This window comes from Salmo salar, chromosome ssa01 (assembly GCF_905237065.1).
Source record: "Salmo salar chromosome ssa01, Ssal_v3.1, whole genome shotgun sequence".
In the NCBI taxonomy this organism is placed as follows: Eukaryota; Metazoa; Chordata; class Actinopteri; order Salmoniformes; family Salmonidae; genus Salmo; species Salmo salar.
Genome location: NC_059442.1, coordinates 65,896,028 through 65,915,215, shown reverse-complemented (window position 1 = coordinate 65,915,215; position 19,188 = coordinate 65,896,028). Strand labels below are relative to the sequence as shown.

The 19,188-nt window shown below is 43.3% G+C and overlaps 1 protein-coding gene across 2 annotated transcripts in view; it reads right to left on the bottom strand.

Annotated features, from left to right (window-relative positions):
* adam12b (ADAM metallopeptidase domain 12b) overlaps positions 1-19,188 on the bottom strand; it is a 167,404-nt gene that overhangs the window by 16,557 nt on the left and 131,659 nt on the right. Inside the window, exons 12-21 of one of the 2 annotated variants that reach the window (XM_014204336.2) lie at positions 15,384-15,561; positions 10,468-10,557; positions 9,903-10,098; positions 9,352-9,460; positions 8,629-8,827; positions 8,251-8,328; positions 5,893-6,001; positions 3,904-4,090; positions 3,429-3,531; positions 1,717-1,965 (exon numbers count right to left, since the gene is read on the bottom strand). In XM_014204336.2, the coding sequence (XP_014059811.2) occupies positions 1,717-1,965; positions 3,429-3,531; positions 3,904-4,090; positions 5,893-6,001; positions 8,251-8,328; positions 8,629-8,827; positions 9,352-9,460; positions 9,903-10,098; positions 10,468-10,557; positions 15,384-15,561 (1,498 nt within the window). The remainder of the gene's footprint in view (positions 1-1,716; positions 1,966-3,428; positions 3,532-3,903; positions 4,091-5,892; positions 6,002-8,250; positions 8,329-8,628; positions 8,828-9,351; positions 9,461-9,902; positions 10,099-10,467; positions 10,558-15,383; positions 15,562-19,188) is intronic. The other variant, XM_014204340.2, reaches the window with a different exon arrangement.

The following is a 19,188-nucleotide window of genomic DNA, read 5'->3' as shown; positions in this document are numbered from 1 at the left end:
GATTTACATACTCTAGATACAGCCTTGCTGGCTCAGCACAAAACTGGATTTGTGGAGAACAACTTTAAGGATAAAGTGCACACGGTAAAAAAAAATTGAGTTGTTCCACAGCATTTGTTTGTTTACTCTACTCAAGTGTTACCTGAACTTAAAAAAAAAAGTTGTTGGCCCAAACTTAGCTCCAACTTGAGAAAACTTAAGCAAAAATTCAGGCAACTTGCTCAACTCGTCCCAAATGTTCATTCAACAAAAAACATTTTATTTGGCCATCTAAACTGAAAAGGCTGTGGAACTAGTTACACACACACAAACAGTGCTTTTGACATACCATGTTTTCATATTTGACACACATGATTATTTTGTGCATGTTCATTTGGACAGTAATTATTAATCAACATGTCCTCACCTAGGATTTGAACTCACAACCTCTAGGTTCACAGCATACCCATCTTCTTGCTACCACACCATGTGTGTGCCAATGACTGATTTCACCTGTATTACTACACTTTGCACTTCAAAGTAAATCTCAGCTCTGTTAAAAGTACAATCAATAAATGTTTTTCTATATTATAGTGATTAAGGACTAAAATTAAAACAGAGTAAATATGCCCCACCAACCTTAGACAACTACACAGAAAACCCTTACATTGCTGAAATAAGTCAATCAAATCCATGATGAGAGACTAGTCCGATTAACTGATAATAGACACAGACATTATGGCGTAGCAGGAATATCAGAATGCTGTGAACCAAAAACTTGAGAGGACATGTTGAATAAAAGTTACTGTATAAATGGACATGCACAATGTATTCATGTACTGTATGCTAACGGGTGTCAAATATGTAGGTTGAAAACATCGTATGTTAAAAGCACTGCGTGTGTGTTTGTGTATAACCAGTTGCACAGCATTTTTTACTTAAGCATTTATTTGCTTAAATAATCATTTGTAGTTGAATGAACATATGAGCCAAGTTGAGCAAACACATTCATTTAAGTTATTTAGCTATGCCTTCCAGTGGTTATAGCAACACACTATTTAGTATGCATGGTCCATAACTTATCCATTATGTAATAATATGTTTATTGGGACACAAGGCAAGTGTTTTGAATAAGTGAGTGAGGGAATACGTATTTCCGATTGCCCTTGTTGAATTTATATTCTTCAAATGTTATGGATTGTGTGAATTAATAAATCTACTTTTTACTATGTTGTTTCCAGCAAGGTCAATTTCCAAAGAAATCCCCAAAAAGGGAATTAGGGCAGCACGATATGGGCAAAAAATGTCATTGCGATTGCGATTTGAGATATTGCAATTTTACTAGCGATATAGATCAAAACACTTGGGTGAACTGATGGAATCCTAGAAATAGAATGATTTATATTTAAAATCTAAGTGGAAAGCAGCATCTTTCTTGTTTGGAACAATCTGTTGACCGCATTTGACCTAACAGAACAGCATCTAAACTTATAGTGAATCTAACAGCGAGGAGGAAGAGCTGTGCTACTTGAATGAGTAAACTATAAAAACAAACATTACACGCAGCTGAGTGACATTTCAAAATATTGCATGTGATATGAATCTCTTGAGATATGGATATTGCACATGTCAATATTGCGATTTTGTTGTGCATTCGATTAATTGTGCAGTCCTACAGAAAATACATTGGATATTTGTATTCATAGCGGATGGCATGGCAGAACAGTGACTACTAACCTGGTCCATCCTGTAGGGCTGCTGTCTGGGCAGGCTGTGGCAGGGTGGTGCCCGCGGTGGGGAGAGGGCAGCGTGGGCCGGCAGGGCCCTGTGGTGGGGTGGGACTGGGGGCAGAGGTTGCTGTCCCACACTCAGGGAGACAGGCATGGGGTGGCTGATGTGGATGGGCTGGTAGTTGGGCAACCGCCGTAAGCTGTGGGAATGCAAACTGTGTGAAGGGAGGAGAGGCTCCAAACTCCGGTGGGATGGCTGTGAGGATGGAGTGAGGGGGAGGGGATATGGAGGGGAAGGGAGGTAGAGAAGAGAGAGCTATTAGTTTGGGTTTTCAGTCAGGGCTTGAGCTATTATGTTCTCCTCCCTCTGCTCTTCCTCAGATCATTTAGGTTATTTCCTGTTGGAGTCTCCCAAACAATCATTTCAAATCCCTGGTACGTATGTACAGTAGCTGGATACAGATAGGAGAACCCAGGGTAAAACTATACCCATGTTCTCTGTCATGGATGTACTATTACTATGAATTAACACGTTTCACAGGCAGTCAATAACAGAAAACATAGTAAGTGAATCTAACACACTGAAACGGTCAAAGCCAGCACCAGATTGCCTGTTCAGAACTGCTGTTAATAAACCTAATTGCACCGGAGATGGATGGACTGGCTGAACTGGCCTGGCCTGTAGCTACGCTACACCAGGCGACCTGCAGAGAGTCTGCTGGAAATCTGGACAGGGGGAACCGTGACTGCCAGAACAAACAGTAAACAGCAGGTAGACTGAATACTGCTGAGGAGCCAGAGTCACGTTTACTAGAGGAGATGATACTGGTGTTGGAGACAGAACTGGGTTAAGCATCCTTCCTGGCCAAGCCAGCAAACCCTTAACTCCTGAACTCTGACCACAATGATACACTCCAGCTGTTCTCCATGGGAATCGACTGTGGCTGTTTGAATGCTCACACACACACACACACACACGCACGCACGCACGCACGCACACATGCACACACACGCACACATGCACACACACGTGCGCACACACACACACACGCACACACACGCGCACACACATGCTTATCAATTCTAAAACAAGTCCACCCCAATTTGCCTCTTACGCTTGACACCAACTCTTTTCTCCTGTGTCCCTGAACACAAAGGCTTTTATCGCAGGCAGAACCATTATACACAGCCCTATAAGGATACTGCACCATGATTACTTCTCAATCAAAGTTTCTTCAGCCTTCTGCCAGCAATACCGTGGCCTCATTCATATTTCTTCAAGAAAGAGACGCTGAGACTAAATCAATTATACGCTTAGCCGTCAACTTGTTTTGACAATAAGTCTGGAATGAATAGGTTCAGATAAGCATGGCAAGCCTCACACCAAGTTGATTCCCTGTTGTGGTGCTGGGGTTTTGATACAGTATGATTGCATTAGAAATCCAATGGTGTGTGACCGATAGTTTGTCAGCAGTTAGTTTGTAATACTTCTTTGCTAACACACAATTTAGCTGTCCCTACATCCATATCCCAATCTTTTATACAATGCGAAGTGTACTTCTTACGTCTTCCATTTTGTTGGCCTATGACTGAACCAGATCTAATCAATTGATCATAAGGGAAGGTTGGGGAAAAACTCCAGCTCCCTCACGTGTAACAAACAGTCTGTGTTCTACTACAGTGACTATCAGGGAAAATCAGCTGCAGAAAGAGACCCACCTTGTATACGCTGGCACCTGGAGGCTTGGCTAGGGGCTTGCGTCGTGAACTGTACATGGACTGTGTCTGGCTGGGGCTGGTTGCCCTGGTGGACCCAACAGACCTATGAAGACAGAGGTAACATTCCAACTACTATACTAGTCTTCTACTAACTACTATTCTACATCTCTTAAGGAGCTGCAGCTTTGAGACACAGAGTAACAGGCCTTTTTCTGTACAAACAAGGCCCGCATGCATTGTGAGGACTATGTGCTAGACTATGCGTCTCCCCTCACATGGTTAGTGGAGTCACAAGGTTATCGCTGTGAACACATCAAATCACCAGAGAGAGACCATAACGCATATTAGAAACAATATCTCTGTCATTTCTACAAGATAACCATCTCTACACGAAAGCATCTCTATAAAAGTATTCTGTCTTGATATCCAGAACATAAGATGAAACACAGGTGTGGGAGGAGGTGTCCTACTGTACCTCAGTTTATCCATGGTGGTCTTCTTGTTGGTGAAGAGCAGACGGACCAGAGTCTTCCTCTTGAGAAATACCAGGAACCCAGCACCCATCAGGCTAAGGAGGGTGGCCAGGATTGCCACGGCAACCCCCCTGCTGTCAGCTGACGTCACATACGACAACACGCACATTAATACACACACACGCACATCTACAGCACAGCACAAACAAGACACACAGAGAGTGTTAATAGAAGCTACATCAGGGTTTTAGTACATTTGACATTATTTACATCATTATTTCCTTCCGCTCTTGAATGACCAGACAGGGAAAGTTGTACGTGTCTAGTTGTAATGAGTTGTATGTAGCTAGGGTGAATAGGTGACTGAGGTAGATCCGTCTGCAAGTTTGGAGAGCTTAGTAGAGCTTCAAAGTAACTAACTTGCTGTGAGCAGGTTATAAAAGTACAGCTAAAGGTGTTAACTTTTTATGGATGGTGGCAGTATTGAGTAGCTTGGATGACTGACGTGCCTAGAGTAAACTGCCTGCTACTCACGCCCAGAAGCTAAGATATGCATATTATTAGTAGATTTGCATAGGAAACACTCTCTGAAGTTTCTAAAACTGTTTGAATGATGTATGTGAGTATAACAGAACTCATATGGCAGGCCAAAACCTGAGAAAAAATCCAACCAGGAAGTGGTTTGAACGTTTTTCAAGTGATTGCCTATCCAAACTACAGTGTCTGTGGGGTCATTTTGCACTTCCTAGGGCTTCCACTAGACGTCAACAGTCTTTAGAACCTTGTTTGAGGCTTCTACTGTGAAGTGGGAGAGAATAAGAGCTCATTGAGTGAGCGGACTGCCAGCAGGGCATGAGCCTCAGCCATGTGCGCTCACATGAGAGGTAGCTCAGTTCCATTGCATTTCTGAAGACAGAGGATTTCTCCGGTTGAAACTTTATTGCAGATTTATGATAAAAACATCCTAAAGATTGATTCTATACATCATTTGACATGTTTCTACGAACTGTAATGGAATTTCTTGAGTTTTTGTCTGACCTGCGCATCGTGAATTTGGATTTGTGAACTTAAGGCGCAAACAAAAAGGAGGTATTTGGACATAAAGGATGGCCTTAATCGAACAAAACAAACATTTATTGTGGAACTGGGATTCTTGGGAGTGCATTCTGATGAAGATCATCAAAGGTAAGTGAATATTTATAATGCTATGTCTGACTATTTTTGACTCCAACATGGCGGATATATTGTATGGCATGTTTTTGTGTCTGAGCGCCGTACTCAGATTATTGCATGGTGTGCTTTTTCGGTAAAGCTTTTTTGAAATCTGACATTAAGGAGAAGTTTATCTAAAGTTCCATGCATAACACTTGTATTTTCATCAACATTTATGATGAGTATTTCTGTAAATTGATGTGGCTCTCTGCAAAATCACCGGTTGTTTTGGAGGCAAAACATTACTGAACATAACGCGCCAATGTAAACTGAGATTTTTGGATATAAATATGAACTTTTTCGAACAAAACATACATGTATTGTGTAACATGAAGTCCTATTAGTGTCATCTGATGAAGATCATCAAAGGTTAGTGATTCATTTTATCTCTATTTCTGCTTTTTGTGACTCCTCTCTTTGGCTGGAAAATGGCTGTGTTTTTTTGAGTATAGGCGTTGACCTAACATAATCATATGGTTTGCTTTTGCCGTAAAGCCTTTTTGAAATCAGACACTGTGGCTGGGTTAACAAGAAGTAAAGTCTTACAATGGTGTATAATGCTTGTATGTTTGAGGAATTTTAATTATGAGATTTTTGTCATTTTGAATTTGGCGCCCAGCACTTTCACTGGCTGTTGTCATATCAATCCCGCTAACGGGATTCCAGCCATAAGAAGTTTTAACCTGATTATTGTCCCAAACTAACTATCTTACTCTGCCCAGATTAGTGGAACACAGGGTGCAGTTAGTGAAGTATGAAGAGGACGGAGTGTACTGTACCTGACAATCTCATTGGTCCACTGTCGAGGCTGCCTCCAAACCCCGCCCTCTCACAGAAGGGAGGGGCCCAGTGCTCCTCACAATGGCAGCTCTTCTTGTTGTTACACACCTAGAATCCCAACGCATGCTGGTTAATATTCAGTTGACACATCTTCACCTGTACAACACAATACTGTCCATACCTTGTGTTCTACCAATAGACACTGGTCAGAGTACAGGAAGACTTGTGTGCTAGGCCTCTAGGCTCTAGGGATCATCCGACACACAGTAGTGAGAGACTACATGGCAAGGATCCATGGGATATGGATACATACTTTATAAGCTACCAGTATGCATCGTACTTGCCTATGACACACATGACATACGAGAGATGCATTAATCTGGCCCACAGGCCTGCAATTCCTCAGAAAAGAGAGAGATGAAAATAGGATTCCAGCCCACATGCTTGAATTACTTCTACAAATAAACCATACACTCGTTCCATCAGACCCATCGGTTTTCATGTGGCGGGCACCATAGACTGTGCAGTGTCAAACATGATGGAGAAAACATGTGCAGGGGAGAGCCCATCCCAAAACACAGTTTTCCGAGCGGGAAAAGGATCCAACAAGATTCCCTGGAGGGATAATGGAGTCCAGCTGTCAGCTGCAGGGAGGCCTGTGGCTGGGATCGCTCCAGATCGGATCTGGCCCCGAACTGGGAAGAGCTTTCCCTGCCTGCCTCAGAGTGACTGACACTCCCTTATGTGTGTGGAGTGTTTGGGGCCAGGGGTGGTCAGGTCAAGATTTAAGGACACATAAGAACCCCTGAGGGGAGATCTAAAGATGTGATAGGATTATGCCACAACGTACTGTACAGTACACAACACACTCATGCACATATAATGTTATACAGAATGACATCTACAAAGAGCCACATATGGAGATGCATACTGGCTCTGGATTTATTTAAAGTCTTGGGTTGGTTAAGGTTGTGACATCATGTGGGTTTGAAATCACAGCGATCATATTAAATTACTAGAGGGGCTATGTCATAAACACTATGTTCCATAATGGGGTGAAAATGGCAGCCATCTTGGTCAGCGAGAAATCCCAAACCAGTCTCATTTGAATTAACGGCAGTAGAGGCATAGGTGATGCAATTCCTGCTTTTACTTACGCAGGAGAATAAAAGTTCGGCATGTGATGTATCAGAAATGATGTAATGGAAGTATAGTCAACCTAAAATATAAGTCCTATCATCAACTGATTTGAGACTTTTTATGGCTGTGGATCGACAGCATTGACTGAATGGAATGTTGGCATATTGGCAGTTAATTAAAAACATTTATAGAATTATTCCTCTAAAATGTCTGGCTAGCTAGCTAACACACATAGAGTGAAGATTAATTATTCACATTCATTGTTTTAAACAATATCTCATGACAACACTGGCAAACCATGGTTGACCAACTCTGACCAACATGGCTGACCTTTGGACCATCATAAGAAGGTTCACATCCATTCTAGTATTCTAATTCCTAATTCTATGGTCTGAATATAGTCAATATATAATGTTCAATTTAGATAAATAAAGACACTAATGTGTAGTTAGTAATAGGGGTGACATCACCACCTAGTTCCACCTGTTCTTAATGAATGACTGAATCATACATCATCAAAATTAAATGTCAAATAAAACTTAAAGGAAGCAATTAAACATTATTATTAAGGTAGACTAGGGCAATTTCTTACTCCAGCTTTGATTCTGTGTTTTATATTCACCTCTGTTAAAGGTGGGGCAACCATGCAGAGGTTCAAAAGCCAGTCACAGTAAGAAAATCCGGCCCAGGGTCCTGCTTTTCATTCATTCACTCATTGAACTAAACAACAAAGTAAATACAACATAATTGGCTTCTCTTCGCAGTATTAATACCTATTCAAACAGCAGTGAGCATTTTGACCAGTGCAGTTTGATGCTTCCAGACTATAGCTACTTGCTAGTATTTTCTAGTGCTGCTTGGCCTGCCTTCTCTATGACAAAAGATGATGGACGGCACTTTAAGTAGAACATAAATGATGCCATTAGATGGGATTGATTTAAACCATCCGGAGCGATGAAGATCGATTGGAAAGCATCGGGGTAGCTGACATAACTCATGGGCGGTGAGTTAACTACAACTACGATAACTTCATTGGCGCTCTGTGTAGTAAAGGGCGTACTGTACTACTCTACTGTGTGGCAATGTTGAGGTCAACAAGATGCTGTGATACGTTAATAATATTGACATGACAACAGTGTTAAGCTAACATAGGGAAATAAGTCACCGCATTCTAGATACTCAACATAAAATAATACCCTCCAACACGGAGTACTCACCCCTCGTCCGCTGCACTTCCCTGAACATTGGTGCACACCAAACACACTGACATTCTGGCACTGACGATTTAGACACATCTATGAAATAGAGAAAGAGTCATATTGAATAAATGATTTATCAAATATGAAGTACTGTAGTACTCCAAATGTGATGTTAGCTATTGAATGGAAATTCTATCTTCCGAGAACTGCTATCTATTCCATTCGCTGTTTTTTTGTAAGAGACCCAATTCAACTGATCCCAGTGATGACAGTAAGTGATTGGTTTGGAATTGGGCTAAATACAAGCCTTGGCATTAGCATCCCCACCACTGGTGACTACAGTCTCTCTCTAGTTCTGCTTGATAACAGGTGCAGCGCCCTACAGAGTGCTCTCACCATGCCCTCTCCACACGTGGTGCCAGCCAGAACCAGTCCAGGGTCAGGCATGTCATCACCCAGGTAGACGTGCGTCCCCCGACACAGGATTCTCCCTCCTTCCTGAAGAGGGATGTTGGTTTCTATGGAGACGGCATTGGTGCCAATCACAGGCCGGTTGGCCCCTCCTTGACACTGAATTTTACCACACTTTGCGTCTCTGTGTAAAAAAAACAACCCACATATTCACACACACACACACACACACACACATACACACACACATATTCATACACACACACGACAAGGCATAAAGTTAAACACTGACAATCTCTGACATGTGAGAGATGGTGTGTAATTGTAACCAAAGGTGAAAGACAACTAGACAGCCTTTGTCTCACCTTAATGACTCCCTCAGCCCTCCAGCCATTAAAGCAATTACATCAATTAACAAATGCTTGATTAGAGGTCCAAGAACAATTAGCCGACATGAATAGTATAAAGTGTTCATGAATACTTCAAACTGTGATTTGCCTTATATCATCTCCAAATTGTGTTTTTAATTATTGTTCCTTCCTAGGCTATTTGTCCCATATAATGTGCCATGCTGATTGTCAATTGGCACTCTTGATAATACCAATTCAGATAAACAACATTATTTTATTCCTTGGTCTTTCTAGCTAGCTCTTTTTGCTTTTAAGGTCAATAGACATGACATACATCACAACAGCTGCTAAGTCTTACCGGGCTTCACATTTGGCAAACAATCCCTTGGAGTCCTTGCCACAGTTCCCGTAAGGATCTCCTGCTGAGTTGACCCTCTCAAAGCAGATCCCCGGGGCAGGTTTGGCTCCTGCAGGAGAAAGAGAGAGTGGAAGATAGAAAGAGAGTGAGAGAAGAGGGGGGGAAGTGAGAAGGGAAGAGAGAGATTGAGAGAGAGGGAGGGGAAGAGGGAGAGAGCGAGATGTGATGAGTCAGAGATGTGACAAAGCATCCCATGAGCCAAAGGTAACCCCTGACCTCCAGATGTTAAGGCAGGTCAACTGAGGAGGAACCTGTCTTCATCAAAATTATTGTTTACGTGATGTCTGTTAGCTTGTTCTGTCCAGGTGCTGCATGACCTCTCCCTTGACATTGAACTGATTTATAAGCTAGGATTAATTGTTCCTTAGCTACTTCAAGAAACATGTTAAGGAAAGTTAGATGTATTCATCTGATCTCTCCAAACATGGAAGACTGATTTTATTTTTTTTGACAATCAAGACTTCCAGTCCCCTGGGGGGCACCCTACTGACCTGGTCCCCATAGTGTGATGCACTGCTGCTCGTGGGTCTGGCAGATGCCGTTGTAGCAGTATCCGTCCACTTTGTGGCAAGAGTGCCCGTCATGCAGGTACACGTTGGCAGGGCAGTGGGGGTTGGCACCAGTACAGAACTCTGGCAGATCACAGGAGTTACTGGATTCTCGACACGGTGTGCCAGCAGGCTTCAGCTGCAGAGAGAACACATAGACAGACAAATAACCACACACCCACACCTCAATGACAATGGAATCAGAAGGGCAAACTAAATTGAAAATGTTTGCCATCGTTTTTTGTACTCTGGAGGGCCCTGTGCTTGAATACACCTTGATTTAAAAGTCTACATTTATTTTACTGTAAACTCTCGCTTTTGTAACATGTCAATGGAGCAGAGAATTTGATTTCCACGCTTTTTGTCACTTCGACAGGGAGGAAAGAGGGAGAAAGAGAGAGAAAGAGACATGAGAGAGCAAAAGTGCGAGGGACGGAGAGAGAGGGAGGGATAGACATTTGGGAGAGAGGGAGAGGTAGAAAGATAGAAACAGAAAGAGCAGTCTTACCCTGCAGTCCTCGCAGCACTGTCCGTGTGCACACACGGCATCTCCCTTTAGGGTGCAGGTGGTGGCATTGCAGCAGGGGTTCATGCATTCCTGAGACACAAAACAACAAATGGACCTCATTATCAGTCTGGACCCCCGAATCTCAGCTGTTGTTGCTGTGTCCGTGTCAGATCAGTCTTCCAGGTCAGCTGGTCGGCCAGAGCACTGTCAGCCCTGAAGTCCCACAGCACAGCCCTTTAACGCTGTGAGCTAAAGCCTGGAGACACAATACCACGGCACAAACAGACAGGAGAGAGCCCATTCTCTGTCAGGGTAAACATATCTTCGGTCCCTGTACGGGGCTCATATGTTTCGGAATTAGTTCACTCTGGTGTTAAAACAGCATTCTGTTTTAATGTTCATTGATGTGCATTCTATACAATGGGTGGTTGGATGTGGAGAGACACAGATCAAGTTTAGGGTGTATTGTAGGTTGGGGGTGTGGTAGGGTAAGGGGACAATGTTTCAGATTTCATTGAAGGTGAAGGTAGTGAAAGGATGTTGTAAAGGTAGTTAAGTGGTTGGTGGGGTGTGGTGAGGTGAGGTTGGTGGGGCTTTGAGGCTCCTGAGTGCTGGGGAGGACAAACACTGAAACACAACGAAAGGAAAAGAGACCACACAGGGAAAGAGATGAAGAGAATGAAGGGGTGTTAGAGAGAGACAGATAGGTGCTGGAGAGTGAATGACAAGAGGTGATGGAGTGAAAAATGAACTGGGATTTAGAGAGGGAAAGAGACGTAGAAGTAGATGGTTCATGTGATAGATTAAAGGAGTAAATGACAGAGTATTTTATTTTATTTCACCTTTATTTAACCAGGTAGGCTAGTTGAGAACAAGTTCTCATTTACAACTGCGACCTGGCCAAGATAAAGCAAAGCAGTGTGACACAGACAACAACACAGAGTTACACATGGAGTAAACAATAAACAAGCCAATAACACAATAAACAAGTCAATGACACAGTAGAAAAAAAAGAAAGTCTATATACAGTGTGTGCAAAAGGCATGAGGAGGTAGGCAATAAATAGGCCATAGGAGCAAATAATTACAATTTAGCAGATTAACACTGGAGTGATAAATGAGCATATGATGATGTGCAAGTAGAAATACTGGTGTGCAAAAGAGCAGAAAAGTAAAGAAAATAAAAACAGTATGGGGATGAGGTAGGTAGATTGGGTGGGCAATTTACAGATGGACTATGTACAGCTGCAGCGATCGGTTAGCAGCTCAGGTAGCTGATGTTTAAAGTTGGTGAGGGAAATAAAAGTCTCCAACTTCAGCGATTTTTGCAATTCATTCCAGTCACTGGCATCAGAGAACTGGAAGGAAAGGCGGCCAAATGAGGTGTTGGCTTTGGGGATGATCAGTGAGATTTACCTGCTGGAACGTTAGCTACGGGTGGGTGTTGTTATCGTGACCAGTGAACTGAGATAAGGCGGAGCTTTACCTAGCATAGACTTATAGATGACCTGGAGCCAGTGGGTCTGGCGACGAATATGTAGCGTACAGAACGGTGTTGAAATCCCTTTTAGATCTTTAATTAGAGGCTGAACCCCATGAACATTCTCTTCCAGGCCACAACAGAGTCCCAGCTACACCATCTCTCCTTTGTCTTTACTCCCCAACCAGGCCCTGGTGCGTTGACGCTGTGGTCTGACGACACGTTGATGCTGGTGGGTCAGGACTAGAGGTGGCTTAGTTGGCTTCTGCTTCACTGTTGAAGGGAGTTTTATGGGATTGGCTGTGCTCTTGTGGCCTGACGTCAGCCTATTGTTTATGGGGATAGAGGGATGCTTTTATCCCCCGGTCCGACTGGGCCTGTGGTGACATCACCGGGTCACGGAGGGGCACGGGGGGGTAATGGAACGGCGAACGGCAGTATGCCAACCCAAACCACACAGCTGGCATTACAGCGTTCTAATTACTGCCTGATTGGAAATACCTCATACTGTAATTGAGGTGACACTGGTCTCATCATTGCTTGACAAATAATCTGTAAACACTTGAGATCGAAGGACATCAGTGTGTATCATTGGGGTAGACTCAAAAGCACAGATATGTTCTGTTTATTAGTTGAGGCATTGGATGCCACAGTAAATGAGATAGTCATCTTGGAGAGGAGTGGATACAGAGAGTTATGTGGGTGTATGATGGAATGGGAGTGCTAAAAGAGTTCTATTGTGTGCATATCAAATGCATCTTCATCAAAAACCCCCCTAATGGTATCCTTAACCATTCTGTCATCCTTAAGACAACAAAAACACACCCACATCCAGTTCATGACCAGCTTTCTTGCTGTTCTGCTTGAAGACTAACACCTAAGCACAGTGCCAGAGGGATTTTTCATATTCCGTGGGATGTGAGAGCAGCTGCTGTGGTGACGCTGAATACTGCTCCAGTACCTGTTCCCCAGATGTGGGTCTGGACTGGTTTGGACTGGCTTCAGTTCCCATGGCAGCCATGTCAGTGTGGTGCTCTGTTGTATTGATGGCACAGACAAAGAAAGCTCCACCTCGCCCTGATTACTCTCTTGTTTATTAGGATTGTCACAAATCTGGACGGCACACTTGATTAATGAGTAAATGAACAGGATGTGACATTGTGGCACAGTGTCAGGGCAGTGCTAGGCACATATGGGAGGCTGACAGGGAAAGGGGGGGTCTGGGTAAATGGCTGAAAATAGCTGATGGTCTCCAGTGTTTTGTAGTGTTATGCATGGGGTTCTTTTACACATCGATGTCATTGTCTTTGTGGCAAAATAACAATGTTGACAGCATGGCATGCAACTATACGTATGCAAATGTGGCATAGTGATGTTGTTACCATAGATTATGCACAGGCATTTTATTTCGAAGGAGTTGTACAAAGGACTCTTATTTTGATAGAGCAGAGGTGACTGGGTCAATGGGTCCTCTCAAGAGGTGATACATTTATTTTTGGAGTCATTTACATTGTATGTGTATTTTAGCACAGCTGGGTTGCTGTCATTTAATTTGATGTAAAAAGCACTGAACTGTATTATCGCATGTTTAAAAAAGTGTGTAATGTCAGGTTTGATAGTGCATCCTTGGTTTGTTTGGTCCATTTGTTTGGTAACCTGTTGCTTCCCCTTTAATTGTCCTCTCGTCTGCCTATCCTTGGGAGAAGGTATGCTGTCCTCTGCAGAATGCTCAATGAGGTTAAGAAGAATCCTAGAGCATCAATTGAAGACTTACAGAAATCTCTGGAACATGCTAACATCTCTGTTGACGAGTCTACGATACGTAAAACACTAAACAAGAATGGTGTTCATGGGAGGACACAACAGAAGAAGCCACTGCTGTCCAAAAAAAACCATTGCTGCACGTCTGAAGTTCGCAGAAGAGCACCTGGATGTTCCACAGCACTACTGGCAAAATATTCTGTGGACAGATTAAACTAAAGTTGAGTTGTTTGGAAGGAACACACAACACAATGTGTGGAGAAAAAAAGGCACAGCACACCAACATCAAAACCTCATCCCAACTGTAAAGTATGGTGGAGGGAGCATCATGGTTTGGGTCTGCTTTGCTGCTTCAGGGCCTGGACAGCTTGCTATCATCGATAGAAAAATAAATTCCCAAGTTTATCAATACTTTTTGCAGGAGAATGTAAGGCTCTGTCCGCCAATTGAAGGTCAACAGATGTTGGGTGATGCAACAGGACAACGACCCAAAACACAGAAGTAAATCAACAACAGAATGGCTTCAACTGAAGAAAATACGTCTTCTGGAGTGGCCCAGTCAGAGTCCTGACCTCAACCCGATTGAGATGCTATGGCATGACCTCAAGAGAGCGGTTCACACCAGACATCACAAGAATATTGCTTAACTGAAACAGTTTTTTAAAGAGGAATGGTCCAACATTTTTCCTGACCGTTGTGCAGGTCTGATCCGCAACTACAGAAAATGTTTGGTTGAGGCTATTGCTTCCAAAGGAGGGTCAACCTGTTATTAAATCCAAGGGTTCACATTCTTTTCCAACCTGCACTGTGAATGTTTACACGGTGTGTTCAATAAAGACATGAAAACGTATAATTGTTTGTGTGTTATTAGTTTAAGCAAACTGTGTTTGTCTATTGTTGTGACTTAGATAAAGATCAGAACAAATTGTATGACCAATTTAAGCAGAAACCCAAGTAATTCCAAAGGGTTACCATACTTTTTCTTACCCCTGTAATTATACTTACCATGCAAGAGAGCATTTTAAAAAGTTTTATTTACTGTAACTCGCTAGCTAGGTTAGCCACGCAGCCTGTGGGGTATGATGGTGTATTGTTTCCATGTACTTAATGGTTTGCTGTACCCTGACAGGTGCGCAAGAGCATTTCCGCAAGAGCTGACACTGCAAACTGTTTTTGTCAACTCTCTGCAGGTGGCAAATAAATCCCCACAAATCAATCCAGTTATCAGAGTCACGTTATTTCCGACGCAGCACATATTGAAGCACGTTACACAAACCTTTTCATATGCTTGTGCTTTCTTACATTTCTTGTGGGGCTTTGTGTGAGTTGTTGTGCTTTGCTATATATATATATTTTTTTTTATAACTAGGCAAGTCAGTTAAGAACAAAATCGTATTTTCAATGACAGCGTTACCTTGTCAGCTCTGGGATTCGATCTAGCAACCTTTCGGTTATTAGTCCAACGCTCTAACCACTAGGCTACTTGCCTCCCCTGACTGCTTGTAGTTACTGTGTGTCATTTGTTGCTATTCTGTGTGAGTGTTCATGGTTTTTTGTATTTCTTTTTGTTCTTTAGTCTGGATAGTGACTGGTGGTCCAATACGTTAGTATTTAAACTGTACAATATGATATGGAAAATGTTCCTCTGTGTTCTGTGTGGTTGAATGTTACTGTACCTCCGGCTCTCCACAGTCACACTCCTCTCCCTCCTCCACATATCCGTTGCCACATTTCTGTCCCCCGTAGAGCACCTTGACCTCAGGCATGTTGTACAGACACATCCCCACTCCCTTCTCCAGACTGGCTGCCAGGTCCTTCTTACTGCAGGTGCTGAACACAGTAGGAAATGGATACCTGAGGGGCAAAGATAATGGCAACTTGCTGAGTGCAAAGTGTTGTTATGGAGATACACTGTCACATTCCACCAGTTGTGTGCACAATCCTTTGATATGGGCACAACCAATATAGAATGTTCCTGGCGTTCAAGGTCAGAGTTTCCATAAAACAGTCCAACAGGATACTACGTTCAAGAATGATCTGATTCATTCCCATATGTATGTAATTCCCGGTTCAAATTTGCTTTAAAAGTACATTTAGGATAAGTGAATTCATAAGTAAATGTATACATGCCATAAACGAACAAACCCAGACAGAGCTATAAAGGCTCAACTGACTTAGTAACAGGGTTGGGGAGTAATCTGATTACAGAAAACTAATTGTAATCAGCAATGTTACCAGCTAAAATATTTTAATCAGATTACAGATACTTTAGAAAAACTAGATAATTACTTCTTAGATTACTTTTAAATTCAGAAAGAATACACAACGACACCTTTCTGTTTTCTGAATGACATTAAATTCAGCATGTAGAAAATGTGCTACTTAAAGTTTCTTCCATCTGAGCGAGTCTGACCACAAGTCAGAGACCGCAATGATGACACACCAAATGCTTTTGCTGGATCATTTTTGTCTTCTTCTAAGTAAACCAAAAGTGAGTTGGGTAATCCAAAAGTTACATTACTGATTATAATTTTAGACAGGTAACTAGTAACTGTAACAGATTACATTTAGAAAGTAACCTTCCCAACCATGCTTATTCATTCATAAGGCCTTGGCACATATTTAACGGTCTACCGACATCAGTTGTGCTCTGATTCGACACAGTTTCATAAGCACAAAGACAAACAAACAAACAAACAAACAAGCAATACAACAAAGCGACACAGCTTGGTCTGCAAGCCCCTTAGTTCATAAATATGTATCCGCCGCTCAGGCAGACCTAAGTCTTCAATCACAGAGGATCTTGGGTAATCTGGGCCGTTTGAAGAAACCGACTTCTGAAGCGGAGGGCTATGGGGAAATTACACATGCCTCTTAGTGCGTGTCTGTGTGCCTTCAACAACAACATAATATTCTACTTATACCACGCGGTGAAGCATATTTTAAACATGATGATCAGACCTGATCAGACCTTTAGCTGCAGCCAAGCTTGTGGCACATACAGTACATTGACATTCTTATTTGACTTTTAACCAGTCTATGTATGTCTACATAAGAAAGTAAGAAAATCGGAAATAAAAACATCCTAAATGTAGAGAAATGTCTGTTTGTAACAGCTGTCCTCCCTGGGGGTTTCTGTGATGCCAGTGTGTGTACTGTATGTAGCAACCAACAAACCACAGGAGGAGCGACGGATACACACTGCTGCTTCACCTCATTATCAACCCCTGTCCTCCTCTAACCCCCCTCCCATCACCCTGACAACTCTGACAGTAAGAGACTAAAGCCAAAGGACAGAACACTGGACGTGACAAATTTGTAATTACAGTACTATAAATGGCAGCAAGTGGGCTGAGCCAGAGACATATAGGCCTACAATACAACTATACTGTATGACTAGGCTGGCCTACCGCCAGTATGTAAAGCTGGCTAATGATACAGTGTAAGGGACTGGTATTGGCAGGTGGCTGGCACATAAAAAAGAGGTTTTGGGTAAGCTTGGTATCTGACAGTGAGCGGTGTCGTGAGTGGTGAAGATGGGGGGGTTGGCTTTGGACAGGCGACATTTTGAAAAGCCTTCTTAAAAGCAACAGATGAGGATAAGGGCTGGCACCGAGCTAGGAGGCTGGTGTGGATCGAGCAAGATAGCCAGGAGGGTGACGGTTGGCATGGGACTGTGGAAAAGCTGACATCAGACATGACTGCTTCAATAAGTCGGCGGACTAAAAGGACTGAGAGTCTTGGCACTGGGTGGACCAGGTTGGTAAACTTGTCATTGCGTGGGCCAAAAAAGTTTTGAAGATAAACCTTGACATTGGACATAATCACTTTCTTTAACGTGACATTACACAGAGTCGGGTTGTAGCTAAAACTTGGCATCTGGTTTGTGAGGGGATCTGTGATGCTTCGCCTCCGCCTAGGGGGGATTTGTCAGCTGTAACTCATGGATATTGCACTGTCATCAGTTCACTCTTTAGCCTGCTAGGGGCACAGAGGTAAGGCGGGCCAGCCAGAAAACACACTGTGCTTCCTCCTTACCACTGAGGAAAAACACACTGAACTCTCACTTACAACAACTCCCTGGGAGTAGTGATGACCGCCACCACGTCAGCATGTCTGCTGCCCTAATCCACTTGCTATGGTTCTAGATGTGTTTACCCCTGCTCTTTAGGAGGGACCAAAGCTAGGGTGAGCAGGGCCACACCAAGCCACTGAGCAGGCCCTCGTAAATAGAATGCCTGCTGCTGATAACACACCAGAGTGGTGGAACCCCATGATCTGTGTTGGGAAAAAACACAGGCCGACAAAGCTTAACTCCACTAGCAGACAAAGCAATCTGCTCCGACCAGCCTGAGACTGTCCATCATCTCCTCCCCAGCTGAGGGCCCAGAGCAGCTCCACCAGGCCTGGGGAGAGGCGTGGGCTCTGCTCTCTAGTCCCCTCTAGTCTTTTAATACAGTTGTGGAATTTGGATCCCCCTACACCCCAGTGACTGTTTTATCAGCTGATGCCATGTGCCGGCTACACCGTCCAGGAAATGATATTACTATACGTTTCAGTGGATAATATTAGCTTAAAACCCTCCTCTTTTCTCCACGTGCAGTCAAGCAATGTAGATCTAATTAGGACTAGGAGGTTTCGGGGCGGATGCCACATAATGGTTGTAGAGTATCTCAAACCTAGCCATCCTGCAGGGCCTGATTGACGGACAGTATGAAAGGCAACAAGGGTTGTCATTTCACAACTAAATAAGGTTCTTCATAAAAGCCTTAGATGACACAGAACCTCATTCATATTCTGATCACGCCTTGATAGCTCATAAGATGAATGGGCGTTCATATCTTACTTAGAGCAATGATGACAGACAGCACCTTTTGTACTCCCGGGGGGCTCAGATGCCGACAGCCTGGGTTATTACTAACAGGAGTTCAATGCCAGGCAGACACACAGAGGGAAATAGGAAATGGATATGATCTGATGTGCTCTTTCGTCAGCCGGTCTGAGGAATTACACAGAACTGATTTACATTTTTCCTTGGAACGCTTTGAAAGTAGAGAGGGCAAGGACAACAATCTGCACTGCAGTCATTTTCAGGTCGCCAGTGCTCAATGTCTCCTCCTCTGCAACAACAAGGCCTTGTAAATCTCTGTTGGCTTCTGACATAGAGGATTTGGGACCCTCCGTGGTCATGCCACACATGCAGAGGTATCAGTCACACTGATATGGCAAGGTTGTGCTGAGGCAGATTTTGGGCTGCCACCCCGGGTAACTAACAGTAGCGTTTCTCTGAATCTAGCCTACATCAGGGGCCCCAGAAGACTGTTGTCAGTCTAATCAAGTCAAACAAGGAGCCACTGGGTTCAGTGGCGGAGTAAATGCCAAGGAGGATAGGACGCTGTCATGGGTGTCTGTTGACAATGGAGGTGGTGGGTGAGGAGACTCTCCGCAACATAAAAGTAAACTGTTACACACACACACAGT